The following is a 15,462-nucleotide window of genomic DNA, read 5'->3' as shown; positions in this document are numbered from 1 at the left end:
ACAGTAAAACACATAAAGACAATAAACACACTCACGTAGGAGCTGCCCTCGGCCGCAGATCACACCCAGGCACTCACACACAGACTCACCGACATCACATGCCACCCACTCGGTCCCGCCTCTTAAAGCACAGGTGTCCAACTCAAGTCCTGCCACATCATTTTATGTGGCCCGCCGAAGCAAATCATGCGCCCCAACTTCCATGATTCTTGCTAAAATCTGTACCAAAATTCCAAATTATCATATGTAATAAACAATAATGTTGAGATATTGCATTTTCCTGTTACCAAACCCCTTTTTACACTAACTTGAACAATAGTTGAACAAACTATTATCCTTGTCTTTTGATTTAAAAAGTAGTTACCCCTATTTTTTTGTGTATATGTAATAATATGATGAGGTGATTCAACATTTACTGTATATGGTTTCACTGTCATAACAGCCCGCTGAGAAATTGTAACTACAATGTGATCTCCGAGTACTCTGGTTTCCTCTCGCATGCATGGTAGGTTGATTGAAGACTCTAAATTGTCCGTATGTGTGAATGTGAGTGCGAATGGTTGTTTGTATCTATGTGGCCTGCGATTGGCTGGCGACCAGTTTAGGGTGTACTCCGCCTCTTGCCCGAAGATAGCTGGGATAGGCTCCAGCATGCCTGTGACACTCGTGAGGGTGAGCGGTGCAGAAAATGGATGGATGGATGTTTTCAAATAAATTTACATTGAAGTGTAAAGGGTGAGATTTTCAGTAAATATCCCTCATAATACAAAGAACCACAGTGACAGTATAAAAAAACCTAGTGTTGCACGCAAAAACTGTTACAGTAATAGGGATACAGATCCTCCATTCTGCATGACCGCACAGCCGAACAGGACGGGTTTGAAAAAAATAAAGAAAGAACTTTTCAACATAACTTTGTTATGTTTAAACGTGTTCAAAGAAAGTGGGAGAAAACACACACACTATATATATATATATATATATATATAGAGTGTGTGTATTTATATATATATATATATATATATATATATATATATATATAGAGTGTGTGTATTTATATATATATATATATATATATATATATATATATATATATATATATATATATATATATATATATTAAAAAAAAAAATATATATATATATATATATATATATATATATATATATATATATATATATATATATATATATATATTTTTTTTTTTTTTTATATATATATATATATATATATATATATATATATATAGAGGCGGCACGGTGGACGACTGGTTTGATCGTCAGCCTCACAGTTCTGACGACCCGGGTTCAATCCCCGGCCCCGCCTGTGTGGAGTTTGCATGTTCTCCCTGTGCCTGCGTGGGTTTTTCTCCGGGCTCTCCGGTTTTCCTCCCACAAATCCATCCCAAAAACATGCATGAATTGGAGACTCTAAATTGCCCGTAGGCATGACTGTGAGTGCGAATGGTTGTTTGTTCCTATGTGCCCTGCGATTGGCTGGCAACCAGTTCAGGGTGTACCCCGCCTCCTGCCCGATGACAGCTGGGATAGGCTCCAGCACCCCCGCGACCCTAGTGAGGAGAAGTGGCTCAGAAAATGGATGGATATATAGAGTCTCTATATCTATCCCTGTGATAAACAATAAAGGACAATGTTACAAACTGCTATACACACACGCACACAAACCCAATTGTTAAATAGAGTAGGATTCCTTTAACAATAGCGGGACAATACATTTAAATGTAACAGGCATGACGTAATGGCATACACGAAGTGTATGGCTGGTGTTTCAAAGGTGTCAGAAGCAAATACAACCCAATGTGTTGTCTGATTTATTTGCAGCAAGGATCAAGTGGAACATTTATGGATGTTTTGGGCTTGAAATCACACTCAACCATGGTGACACTATGGTCTCTCATAGGTCAAAGAGCCTGGCTCTTCATGCTGTACGCTTGCCGTCCATCAACTCAGACGACGGAGAAGGAGTGGAGCTGAGTCCAGACAACATCACCTGCACTTTGCCCTGCCAGCATTCAGCAGAACACCGGGAAGTGACGCCTCCCGCCAAGAAACTGACAGACAATGCACCCACATCCACCGTCACTCCCGCGCCAGACAGTGGGGTCAAAGAGGCACAGAGAGATCACAGCGGGCAGAAGAACAAAGAGGAGGAGAAGGTGGAGGAGGAGGCGGGGGTAGCTGACAGACTCTTCATCCACTTAAGAGACAATCTGGAGATGATCCAAGAATTTTGTAAGGACATGGTCCAACAGATCCCCATACCAGAACAATGTGCAATAGAAGGTAAGATGACCAGTGATGTCCGTATTAACCTTAACGCGCACATGCATCACTTTAGGTTTCATTCATTGACTTTCACATGATTGGTTTGTAATAGGGTTGGGCATTCATCTAAATTTCCTTCATAAACTCTAGTGTAACAAAGCTATCAGTTGTTTTTATTTTTTTTTATTTATCTTTTTTTAAATAGTTTTAGGGCTCACTATCCTCTTTGTATGACTTGCCTCATGAGAGTGTGCTAAATTTAAAAACTAGAAATACTATAAACTAAAATAGTGAGTAAAGTGAATTATTCCACATACATTGTCTTTTTTTCAGCAATTGTTTTGACACTTACACATTAAATGGTTTGTAACAAAAGAAAAACACTGAACAGCAGATAGACGGTCCAACTAAATCTATTAATTTCTACATGTAGCAAAATGGAAATATGAGCTTGTCAACAGGAATTAGAACAGAAAGTGTCAAGCCAGCAAATGTAAACACAGTTGAAGTAATGTTGACAATCATTAACCTCTTTTATACAGAAATCCACAAACATTGATATTTCTGCGCTTTTTTGTTTTGTTTGTTTTTGTTTTTTTTGCCTTCATCAATAATTCAATGTCAAAATAACATTTGTGTTAAGAGGAGGTAAAGGTTGAGGAGTAGAGGCGGTAAAGAGGGCATAAATGTGCAATTTCATCTCATCTTAAATTTCATTTCATTTCAACGTGTGTGTGCTTTTAACAAGGAGTCTCTGACATCAGAGCTCAGCAAATATTAAATTACTCGCCTCCAATCTGAGTTTTGGGCCAGCAAAGGGCATGTTGGGGTGCTGTTTGCATGCCTGATTAATGGCTGCGCTTTTATGACAAGCTCCCTTGTGAGAACTGTGGGGGAAAAAAAGGTTTTATTTTCAGCATACATTTCATTATAATGTGACGTAAACTACTAAATTCACATGTTTGTATATGTTAAGAAAAATAGGGTGTTATATTAAACTGTGGCTGGTATGTATTAAGAAAGACACAGGTGGAAAGAAGGGTAAGTTGTATTGGGTTACATCCAATATAACAATATACAGTGGGTACGGAAAGTTTTCAGACCCCCTTAAATTTTTCACTCTTTGTTATATTGCAGCCATTTGATAAAATCATTTAAGTTAATTTTTTCCCTCATTAATGTACACATATCACCCCATATTGACAGAATTTTTGGGGGGGAAATTCTTGCTGATTTATTAATAAAGAAAAACTGAAATATCACACAGCCATAAGAATTCAGACCCTTTGCTGTGACACTCATATATTTAACTTCTGTGCTGTTCATTATTTCTTCTGATCATCCTTAAAATGGTTCTACACCTACATTGGAGTCTAACTGTTTGATTATACTGATTGGACTTGATTAGGAAAGCCACACCCCTGTCTATATAAGACCTTACAGTTCAGAGTGCATGTCAGAGCAAATGTGAATCATTAGGTCAAAGGAACTGCCTGAAGAGCTCAGACACAGAATTGTGGCAAGGCACAGATCTGGCCAAGGTTACAAAAAAAATAATATGCTGCACTTAAGGTTTCTAAGGGCACAGTGGCCTCCATAATCCTGAAATGATGCACTGTTGATGTAAAATAGTTGTCTAGTAGAGAGATTTGCAGAGATGGCAAAGGTACACACACAGTGGAGTACAGATACTTCGGAAAAAGTAAAATACTGTTGACTCTGAAATACTGTATACCTAAGAACAAAAGTAAAAAAAATATATATATCTTTTTTTTTTTTTACTGCCAATTATGTGATAACTTGGCATAATGAGAAAAAAAAACGGTTTCCCGTTATGTTGAAAAGTTCTTTCTTTATTTTTTTCAAAGTGTTCGTGCTGAGAGTAAGAAAAAAATATCATGTTACATGCAACATGATTATGATGAACATGTTAGCTAAAAAGAAAAGCTAATGATAACTACAGAAGAGAAATGCACCTTATTTTTACGTGTATTTTCCAATTTTGAATCGAAAATTCTTATAGTTTTTAAGCTGGGACAAGACACACGGCTTTGGCCACGAATCATTCGTGTCGCTGACAACTTCAATTCTCTTAAATAAATCATGGATGACGATTATCGTGATTCTTTGAATCTGTAACTGTCATCGTTAATGCTGCCTGGTTCAGATTCGTCCATGTCGCTGCTGTCATTGTTTCCTCATAAGACCCCAAGAGTTAAGAAAATTGAGAGAGACTAACCAACCAGCGGCCATCAAAACAACATGCTGTAATTGTACAGTACAGCACAACCACAACACTGAATTTACAGGATGCCTATCCCTTCATCCCTGGCCAACGTGGAGATGAAGAGCAGACACGCAATGCAAAAGTTAAGAGTACATGTGCAGACAAGGTGTATTTATTGACAGGAGTTTTTGCTATGCCTTTAATGCAATGTGAACTAAGAACCAGCCAGGAGTTACCTAACACATTCAACATATGCACACATTTATAACAGGAAACAAACTCCAAGAACAAACTAATCCTTTTCTGTCTTTGTAATTGAATACATCTGAAGATGAATGTACCTAAATAAACACAGCATTATAATTCAAACATTTCCATTCACTTCCTTAGTATTTGGTCTCTTGAAAAGAACCAAGTCCAACAACTCCAACTGTGATGAGAACAGTGGTCTCAGTTAGATGATGTCATCGTTTTGCTGGCTGACCTACCAAAACAAAGTGTTTGCACTTCTTCTTGGGGGAAGAAGATTATACAAATAATTGCACGCAATCGCGCGCCCTAGAGTCCAATCACTGATACACATGCATGGAGAATGCAGAAACAAGACATTTAGAATGTCAGACAACTCAATGGCACAATATAGAAAAGTGATGTTTTATTAAATTCACTACACCAACAGCATTGTAGCAGAAAATTAATATGAGATGCTGGGAATTCATTTGACCAACACGCTGTTTGAAGGTGGTTCGGCTCGTTTGAGGTCCGTCAGTTGAGGATTGTAACCTTTCGGGCATTCAAAAATACCCAAACAAGTGTGCCTGGTAGAACCATAATTCAGTGTACCTGATACAGGAGAAGGGACTGTATTTGCTTTACTCTGTGTGCCTTATATATTCTCCTTGATAATGGCGTTTTTTAGAACAAAAGAATACATTTGGACCGAAAATCTGTGTATATGCAGCAGAATTAGACGGATGACATCACTGTGTTGGTGGAATTGCTCTTTTACATATCCTGCGCTCACTAAGACACAATGTCATTGAGTTCTGTTGTATCTAATTACAGAATCAAACAGAGGCTGTGTGGCCAAGCTGTCGTTCTCCTGTCCACTGAAGGGTCATTACTGCCTGTATGCCAAGTCCAGTTTTAACCTGAGCAGCCGCCGGCCTCATCTTTGGATACACATCATGCTTCTCCATCTACAGGTGCACCCAAACACCCTGCTATCATTAAGAACAAAATTCTTCGACCAACAAGTCTCCAAAGGCCTCTTTACATTTCACTCCAGTCAGAAATTCTGTCGTCAACCCAAAGATTCACTTTATTCTTTGTTATTGTTGTCTTTTGTAGAGTAAGTCCAACGTTCCGCTTTGTTCTGGAGATGAGTGTGTTCAGAGGTTGGCTTCTCTTTGGGGGAACACACAACTCAAAGGAGCTCACAGCTTCCACATGGCAATGACGCAACACGCCACCCCACACAGAAAGGTATTTCACTACGATTTATGGCAGTTATTCCTGCAACACACACCACAAATAATGCAGACACTGCAGAAATGCTGTACTGGGAAAAAAATTGGGCAATAAGAACACATTTTGACAAAATTGTGCCATTTTATAGCTATTCTATTTATTTATTTATTTATTTTGGGGGGTGATGAATTATACTAAATATGTACAGCGTTGACGACGTCAGCTGCAAAATCTCCATTTATCATTCAACACTTTCAAACATGTTTGTTTCAAGTGAGGGAGCAAGTTGTGCCCTCATGAAGTAACAAGTCAAATGGTTCCTCTGAAAAGATTGCAGCAGTCATTTTCTTAGTGTGAGCTGTGGCTGCTGTGGTTATGAGATGGAGCCTAAACACGCTCCCATACTCCCACACAAATTCAAGTCTTCATAAACACATTCACATATTCACACTCCCACAGATGAAACCAACATATAACGGAATGCAAAGTACAGATGTAATCAAAGCTTGGACAGGACACTTATGATTGTGACCTTCTGCTTTTATGATACTTTATGTTTAATTCATTTTTGCCTCAATGAAAGTGGATTAGCCCAAACTTTTTTTTAGGTTTATGTATTTATTCCGCTTACAAATGTAGAACTTTGTACAAAAACAACGAACTTGTGAGTGGTCGTTGATTCTCACACCGAAGAGGATCTTCCACTTAAGTGGATACAATTTATTTGATGCATGCCTACTCAAAACACGGTGAATGTAGTACAAAATGCAGCATTTCTAATTTTTTTCCTCATATGTCATTATGTCCGCCATATTTTGTAAGTGTTTTTGCACTTGACTCGGTTTTGGGGCGTGTACAGTGGTTTGGACATATGCTATTTGTGATGCTCATGTTGCTGAACTTTTTGTACAATTTCCTACTAAATGTTCACGATACAGCACATTGCTCCTGCTCGTGTACTCAAGGAAAGGACTGTGTGTCCATGAAAGCTATTGGGAACATGCATGTGTTGCAAGCATTGTGTGAAGTGTTCCTTTTTGTGTGTGGGGTGTGAAAAATAAATCTTTAAATGTTTTAACAAAATGTAAAACATATTAAGAGCGAGAGGGAGGAAAGGGAGGAATATGACCCTGTGAGACAGGAATATTATTCCTGACAGAGATTTAAATCGGAGACTGTTGCGATGTTTAAGGCCTTTGAAATTGAAGTTCTGCCTTTTATGATTCAGCTCAGAAATTTTATGACACATCATGAAAGCTTCTGGGAAGAGGCGATAGATGGAGTTTTAAAATCTGAAAAGGGGACAGATGTTAGTTAAAATGGGGTAACGGTAGCAAAGAGTTTAAGTTATTTTCCCAAAAACATCTCTTTTCTCAAGTCATTTCAAAAAGACAGGAGAGGAAGAGGAAAAGAGGAATGCCGGCAGATACGAAGGGAAGTTGAGCTGAGTGGAAGTCTGGGATGGAGGAGATAATTAATGATTATTGTTTCACCTTTCCCCCCCCCTGTGTCCTGAGTGGAAACATTTGTTGATATAGCTGCTCTGTTGATAAAGTTTGGCAGAGGAGGAGGAGGTGTGAGGAAGGCTGAAGACAGGAGACAGGATGGAAAATAAGGAATAGTGGAGCCACACTTGAGATAACAATGTTTTGTCCAAAGGAGAGGGGTTACCATGTCTTCTTAAGGTCCGAGTCATGCCTCTGAACTTTCTGCGGGAAGTTTGCGTGTTCTCCCTGTGCTTGTGTGTTTTTTATATATATATATATATATATATATATATATATATATATATATATATATATATATATATGTGTGTGTGTGTGTGTGTGTGTGTGTGTGTGTGTGTGTGTGTGTGTGTGTGCGAGTGTGTGTGTGTGTGTGTGTACAGTGGCCGACCAGCATATACAGTGAGTACAGGAAGTATTCAGACCCCTTAAATTTTCTCTCTTTGTTATATTGCAGCCATTTGCTAAAATAATTTAAGTTCATTTTCCCCCTTCATTAATGTACACGCAGCACCACAAATTGACAGAATAAAAAAACTGAATTATTGAAATTTTTGCAGATTTATTAAAAAAGAAAAACTGAAATATCACACACCCATAATTATTCAGACCCTTTGCTGTGCCGGGTGCCGTCCATTTCTTCTGATCATCCTTGAGATGGTTCTACACCTTCATTGGAGTCCAGCTGTGTTTAATTATACTGATTCGACTTGATTAGGAAAGCCACACACCTGTCTATATAAGGCTAATACTTTCCGTACCCACTTTATATAAATAATGGATGGATGGGTAAAGTCGTAAAATTATGTATAATAAATACAGTGGTGCTTTGAAATATGAGTTTAATACATCCTGTGGCCATGCTCCTAACTCAAAACACTCAAGTCTCAAATTACTGTATCTTTATGAATGGAAATGACATTGATGTGTTACAGCCTCCCCCCAAAAAAAATCTAAAAAAAGGAAAATAGCACTCCATAATATTGTACTTTTGTGCTATTGTACTAGAATATAATACAGTCAAGCCAACAAACGAAGAAGAGTTTCACTCAACTACTGTAAGTGGCTTTGTAATCTGCAGTAATAGTAGTGTTTTTTTTCACATCAGATAAAGAATATATGCCTGTGAGTATTGTTATATTGTCTGTCTACGTGTGTTCCTGAAAGCTTTATAACACCACCACATACTGTAGATGCTACTTGTTAGCCCGTTGATGGCATTTACTTTTTTGTGTTAGTATTAGGCTAGCCAACTTAAAGGCAAAGTTATGTGGTTGTTTTAAATATTCAACGTGTAATTCTCTTTGTTGTATGTTTAGTTTGAAAGTAACCTTTAAGTGGATGTGGCATTAAATAGCTTGAAGCCTCTTTTTTGACGATTTGCTTGCTATGCCAAATGGCTGCTTGTTGTGAAGTCAGCTGAGTTGAGTTCAGAGCCACCATAGAGCGCTCGGCTTCCAACGCTTTGCTCGGTAGTCAAAGCGAAATAATCAGGCTTGTGATGATGATGATGATATCTCAAAAAACGCCTACATAAGGTCACTCATATCTAAAGGCATCACTACAGTTGGGATTTCGATGTTAGAAGGTACTGTATCTTACAGTTTTTTGTCAGTCGCTTTAGTACATTTGGTACATTTTCATTTCTCTCATCTTCGAAATTTTCAAAACTGCATTTAAAAAAAAAAAAAACTGTTAATACAAATAGCAAAACCATGGCTCACCTGCAGAAGCCAGTCTCTTGCTCAAAATCCTTAGTTCATCTGTTAGTTCTGTATCAATGAACATGTGCCATCAGAATGCACAAGCCCTTGTATCATTGTGTTGGGTTAAGACAGTCAGATTACTGAGTCATGTTGTCAATATAACAACGTACTCTGGAGGGATGTTCGAATGTTCCTACACCTAAGCCCATGATTGAGAATGTGGTCTACAAGTGTGGCTCTTTTGTCATCAGGAACGATCATGTGTCCTCAGCCTCTTCCGCTTCTTACTATGTTTTGCCTCCCAACTCCTTTGCCACACGGCCTCACTCCTCTTCCTCGTCTTCTTCTCTCTGGCTGTTGACCCTGTCCTTATCCTTTCATTGTCTGACATTGTAACATTGTGTTGTGCTCAGGCTATATTTATACTTGCCAGTTGATGGTTCACGAGAAGCACATTTGCGCTACTTCAGAAAACTGGTTGCTCTTATGCTCACACATTTCCCTTTGTTAGAGAAAGTCAAGATTCACCTGGAAAAAAGTCTTATGGAACATCTAATGGAAATTGATAGAAAGATGCTTGACATGATGACATCTGATGACAACGTGTTCAACCATTTTTAATTAAAAGACTTATGCGATGAATGAATGTCTAAATGTTGTGGGGGATGAGACTATTCAACAGAAATCCATTATATCAGAATCAGAATCAGAATCATCTTTATTTGCCAAGTATGTCCAAAACACACAAGGAATTTGTCTCCGGTAGTTGGAGCCGCTCTAGTACAACAGACAGTAAATTTACAGAACACTTTGGAGACATAAAGACATTGACAAAAAACAATTGTGCAAAAAGATGCAGAGTCCTCTACTACTTAGAGCAGTTCAAATGACTAATATTGCAATAGTCCGGTGCAATGACCATTGTGCAAAGGGCGCTGAGACTTCAAGGAGTGTATGCGGTTTAAAGTGACGAGTAGTGCGATAATCTGGGACAATGTTGGTTGTGCAAATGTTACAGATACTCCTCAATCAGTGTGCAAATGGAGCAGATGCTACTCTGGCATGAGTGGCCAAGTATATGCAAATAGTGCAGCATGGCGAGACAACTACAGTGAGTGCACGAGTAATACATAATTGGCCCCACAGAAATGTGACAACGAACTCAAGTCAAAAAATTGCCAGCTTGTTGTGATGGAATTATAGGTTAGCTGTTTAAGAAGTTGATTGCAAGAGGGAAGAAGCTGTTGGAATGTCTACTAGTTCTAGTTTGCATTGATCGGTAGCGCCTACCTGAGGGAAGGAGCTGGAAGAGCTGGTGACCGGGGTGCGGAGGGTCCGAGAGGATTTTGCACGCCCTTGTCTTAGTTCTGGCAGCGTGCAAGTCCTCAAGAGTGGGTAGGGGGGTACCGAAAATCCTTTCAGCAGTTTTGATTGTCTGTTGCAGTCGAAGTTTGTCGTTTTTTGTAGCAGCACCAAACCAGACTGTGATGGAAGAACACAGGGCTGATTCGATGACCGCTGTGTAGAACTGTCTCAGCAGCTCCGGTGGCAGGCTGTGCTTTCTCAGAAGCCGCAGGAAGTACATCCTCTGCTGGGCCTTTTTGAGGACGGAGTTGATGTTGGTAGCCCACTTGAGGTCCTAAGAGATTGTAATTCCCAGGAACCTGAAGGTCTCGACGGTTGACACAAGGCAGCTGGACAATCTGAGGGGCAGCTGTGGCGAAGGATGCCTCCTGAAGTCCACGATCATCTCTACAGTCTTGAGCGTGTTCAGCTCCAGGTTGTGTTGGCCGCACCACAGCTCCACCCGCTCCGCTTCCTGTCGATATGCAGACTCGTCACCGTCCTTGATGAGGCCGATGACAGTGGTGTCATCTGCAAACTTCAGGAGTTTGACAGTCGGGTTCGCTGAGGTGCAGTCGTTCGTGTAGAGAGAGAAGAGCAGCGGAGAGAGGACACAACCTTGGGGCGCCCCAGTGCTGATGCTGCGTGTGGATGAGGTGGCCTCCCCCAGCCTGACCTGCTGTGTCCTGCCCGTCAGAAAGCTGTAAATCCACTGGCAGATGGCAGGTGAGACGCTGAGCTGGAGAAGCTTGGATGAAAGGAGTTTAGGGATGATGGTGTTGAACGCTGAGCTGAAGTCCACGAACAGGATCCTCGCGTAGGTCCCTGCACTGTCGAGGTGTTCTAGGATGAAGTGCAGTCCCATGTTGACTGCATCATCCGTAGACCTGTTCGCTTGGTAGGCAAACTGCAGGGGGTCCAGCAGGGGACCTGTGACACTCTTGAGGTGGTCCAGCACGAGACGTTCAAAGGACTTCATGACCACAGATGTCAAAGCGACAGGCCTGTAGTCATTCAGACCCGAGATTGCAGGTTTCTCGGGGACTGGAATGATGGTGGAGCGTTTGAAACAGGACGGAACTTCGCACATTTCCAGAGATCTATTGAAGATCTGAGTGAAGACTGGAGCGAGCTGGTCCGCGCAGACTTTGAGGCAGGATGGGGACACATGGTCCGGTCCTGCCGCTTTGTCAATCTTTTGTTGTTTGAAGATGCGTCTCACATCCTGTTCATGGATGGTTAACGCAGAAGTCAGAGGTGTGATTGTGGGCGCGGGTGCGGCCGGGTGGGTGTGTGGTGTGAAACTGTCCTTTTCAAATCTGCAGTAGAAGGTATTCAAGTCGTTGGCTAGTGTGCTATTGTTCTCAGCTTGGGGGGATCGTCGCTTGTAATTAGTCAGCGATTGGAATGCATGCCAGACTGATTTAGAGTCGTTTGCGCTAAACTGATTTTCCAACTTTGCTGCATAGATCCTCTTTGCAATGTTAATTTCTTTAGTCAGCTGGTTTCTAGCTCGATTATACAGGGCCCTGTCCCTGCTCTGATATGCGTCCTCCTTAGCTTGGCGAAGCTGCTTAAGTTTAGCAGTGAACCACGGCTTGTTGTTGTTGAATGTGCGAAATGATTTTGTTGGTACACAAACCTCTTCACAGAAACTGATATAGGATGTGACAGTGTCCGTATATTCATCCAGGCTGCCAGCTGAATTTTCAAAGACACTCCAGTCTGTGCAGTCTAAACAGCTTTGAAGTTCCATCTTTGGTCCACTTTTTCACTGTTTTCACTGTAGGCTTCGCGCAGTTAAGTTCTTGCCTGTACGTCGGTATTAAGTGAATTAAGCAGTGATCAGACGAGCCCAGGGCTGCACGAGGTATAGCACGGTATGCGTTTTTACCGTAGTGTAGCAGTGGTCTAAAGTATTATTTTCCCTGGTTGGACAGTCGATGTGCTGCTTGTATTTAGGGAGTTCGTGGTTGAGTTTAGCTTTGTTAAAGTCCCCGAGAATAATGAGGGGTGAGTCCAGGTGTTTTTTTTCAATTTCGTTGACTTGTTCGGCGAGCGTTAGCAGTGCGGCGTTCGTGTTAGCTTGAGGCGGTATATAGACTCCAGCCAGTATGAACGATGCGAACTCACGTGGCGAGTAGAATGGTTTACAGTTTAAAAATAGCGACTCCAAATGCGGGCTGCAGTGTGTGCTGAGCTCCGTGACGTCCGTTTTTCATTGATACAGAGGCGCCGCCCTTTGTTTTCCCCGATGATTCCATGTCCTGGTCCGCTCGATGAATGTGAAAGCCGGGAAGCATGACTGCGCCATCGGGTACAGCGTCCCAAATCCAGGTCTCTGTGAAGCACATGGCCGCGGAACGTCCGAAGTCTTTACTTGTCTTTAATAGAAGATGAAGCTCGTCCATTTTATTGGGGAGGGAGCGTACATTCGTGAGGTGGATCGACGGGAACGCCAATCTGTGTCCTCTCTTGCGGAGTTTCACCTGAATGCCGGCCCGTTTCCCTCTGTGGCGCCGCTTCCGTCTCCATTCGCAGAATACCGCGGACGCCGCTCCGGTGAGTAACTCGGGGAAAAAACTGAGCGGATTTGCGAAAGTTTGTGACAGAAAGTCCGGAGTAGCCTCCTTGATGGTTAGCAGGTCTCCCCTTGTGTAAGTGAGTCGTGTAAGGTCTCCAAAGACGGACGAAAAACACAAAAACAAAAACAATACTAGAGAGCGTGTTACCGTAGAATGAAGTAGAATGAAGCATAACTCTTAACACTGGTAGGCGCCATCTTGCTACTATCCGACTGGTTAGAGCGTCTGCCTCACAGTTCTGAGGACCGCGGTTCAATCCCCGGCCCCGCCTGTGTGGAGTTTGCATGTTCTCCCCGTGCCTGCGTGGGTTATCTCCGGGCACTCCGGTTTCCTCCCACATCCCAAAAACATGAATGGTAGGTTATTGAAGACTCTAAATTGCCCGTAGGTGTGAATGTGAGTGCGAATGGTTGTTTGTTTGTATGTGCCCTGCGATTGGCTGGCAACCAGTTGAGGGTGTACCCCGCCTCCTGCTTGATGATAGCTGGGATAGTCTCCAGCATGCCCGCGACCCTAGTGAGGAGAAGCGGCTCAGAAAATGGATGGATGGATGGATGACATGACCAAGTGAGAACAAGAAATGAGAAACTTTTTTTTTTTTTATGTGCGACACGATGTGAAGAGTGAACAACTCCGGAGTTTTGAGAATTTCAGTTCTGATCTGAGAAATGCACCAAAGCAACTGACAAAAAACTGTAAGTCGTGTCTTGGTCCACATGTGCAGTCTGTAGGACACCAAGCATATTCATCCAATCATCACCCTGACAAAAACTAGTAAAGCAGGGAGGAGGTGCAGCGAGAACCAGGGGTGGTCTTGAAATGCCAAATGGGGTTAAGTGAGGATATCCAACAGCCCAACAATCTTCTTGGCCACATCCTGTTGTCTAACTAAATATGTTCCTCTCGTCTTCAATCGTCATTCAAATGTGCCTAGAGGACCTTTATCTGGTGCGCTAAGGCCATCCAGCTGTGCGTGAGTTAGCCTGGCACAGACACATACACCCATACCCACACTGACATCAATTGAGTGTTGAAACAAAAGCATATGTGTTTGGTTAGTGACTATTTCCCATTACAATATACATGCGATCTTTTATGTTCAGATGTTTGCTTTCTGGAACTTTTATTTTCTTTGGAGTTGTACCTGTTACTTTCAAGTAAGGATTTTTAGCTGCTATAACCCTTAGCATTTGTTTAGTTATCTTTACCTGCCTTTTCTTTTCTTATGGTCTGAGTTCCTCTCTTCCACAACATGTGTAAGTTATATACATTGCTTCAGCCCACAGCCACACATAGTACACTGTATGTCCCAGAAATAGATACATAAACAGTTTTGCCCTCAAATAACTATATTCACTTCTATTGCTATCACTAGCCTTGAGGTCCCCGATATCCGGTAAGTTTTTTCTCTCCTCGACTCATGTTTACATTATGTGTGGATCGGAATTGCCAGATAAACTGTTTGTGATGTGGTCGTTCAGGTGCCCAGAATTCATCCATCCATCCATTTTCTATACCGCTTGTTCTCACTGTGGTTGAGGGTGAGCTGGAGCCTATCCCAGCTGACTTTGGGCAAGAGGGCTGGACTGATCATCACTAAGTCGCAGGATACAGAGCTAAACCTCTGGAAAATTGAGTCTCTAATTAACCTGACATGTTTTGGGATGTGGGAGAAAGCCGGACTAATTGAGGAAAACCCAAGCAAACAGGAGAACATGCAAACTCTAACTTTCAATGGATATTCTTTGTCTCTTCTCACTTCTTCTCTTACCACCCCTTTTTGGGGCTTGTCATTTATTTGGTCAAGGTGTCAAAAAATGCCACAAAAGCCTAAACAAAGGCCAAAGAAAGAGAAAAACATCCACAGTTGATTCTTTGATCTGAGGGGCTGGTGAGATATGCAGAGGTCATTTGACATCTTAAAAACTCTTAAGATTTTGTGCGACTTTATACTTTTCCATAAACTTCGAGTCGAATTCTCTCGACCATTTAGGTTCCATTGCAATGTTTTTTCAGCGCACCGTGTCATCCATGTTTGTGGAGTGGACTAGTTGGGTATGTCCTTAGTATTTGTGCTTGTTTTGTTGTTTTAACAATTGTCTTTTTTTGTCTTTTTTAACAATTTATTTTGAGCATATGTACAGTGTGTTTGTGTGTAAGTAGAATGAAGCATAACTCTTAACACATGCATGTTTGCACTGATTTGTAATGGGCAGGGTCAAGGTTTAAATTTTTCTCCCATCACAACACACATGGGTCCGTACTTTAACGACATTCAAAATGCATCATTACCTCGAGCCAAATGCTTGTGTTTAGAAGGCTGTGTGCCAGCTGTATTGT

The 15,462-nt window shown here is 41.4% G+C and overlaps 1 protein-coding gene across 5 annotated transcripts in view; it reads left to right on the top strand.

The window, feature by feature from the left end:
* veph1 (ventricular zone expressed PH domain-containing 1) overlaps positions 1–15,462 on the top strand; it is a 92,418-nt gene that overhangs the window by 55,034 nt on the left and 21,922 nt on the right. For all 5 annotated transcript variants that reach the window (XM_061682407.1, XM_061682406.1, XM_061682405.1 and 2 more), the window contains 3 exons: positions 1,921–2,303; positions 5,578–5,717; positions 5,863–5,997. In XM_061682407.1, coding sequence (XP_061538391.1) covers positions 1,921–2,303; positions 5,578–5,717; positions 5,863–5,997 — 658 coding nt within the window. The remainder of the gene's footprint in view (positions 1–1,920; positions 2,304–5,577; positions 5,718–5,862; positions 5,998–15,462) is intronic.

Source organism: Phycodurus eques, chromosome 7 (genome assembly GCF_024500275.1).
Source record: "Phycodurus eques isolate BA_2022a chromosome 7, UOR_Pequ_1.1, whole genome shotgun sequence".
Lineage (NCBI taxonomy): Eukaryota > Metazoa > Chordata > Actinopteri > Syngnathiformes > Syngnathidae > Phycodurus > Phycodurus eques.
Note: the sequence above shows the minus strand (reverse complement) of the source record. Positions and strands in the feature narration are given on the sequence as shown.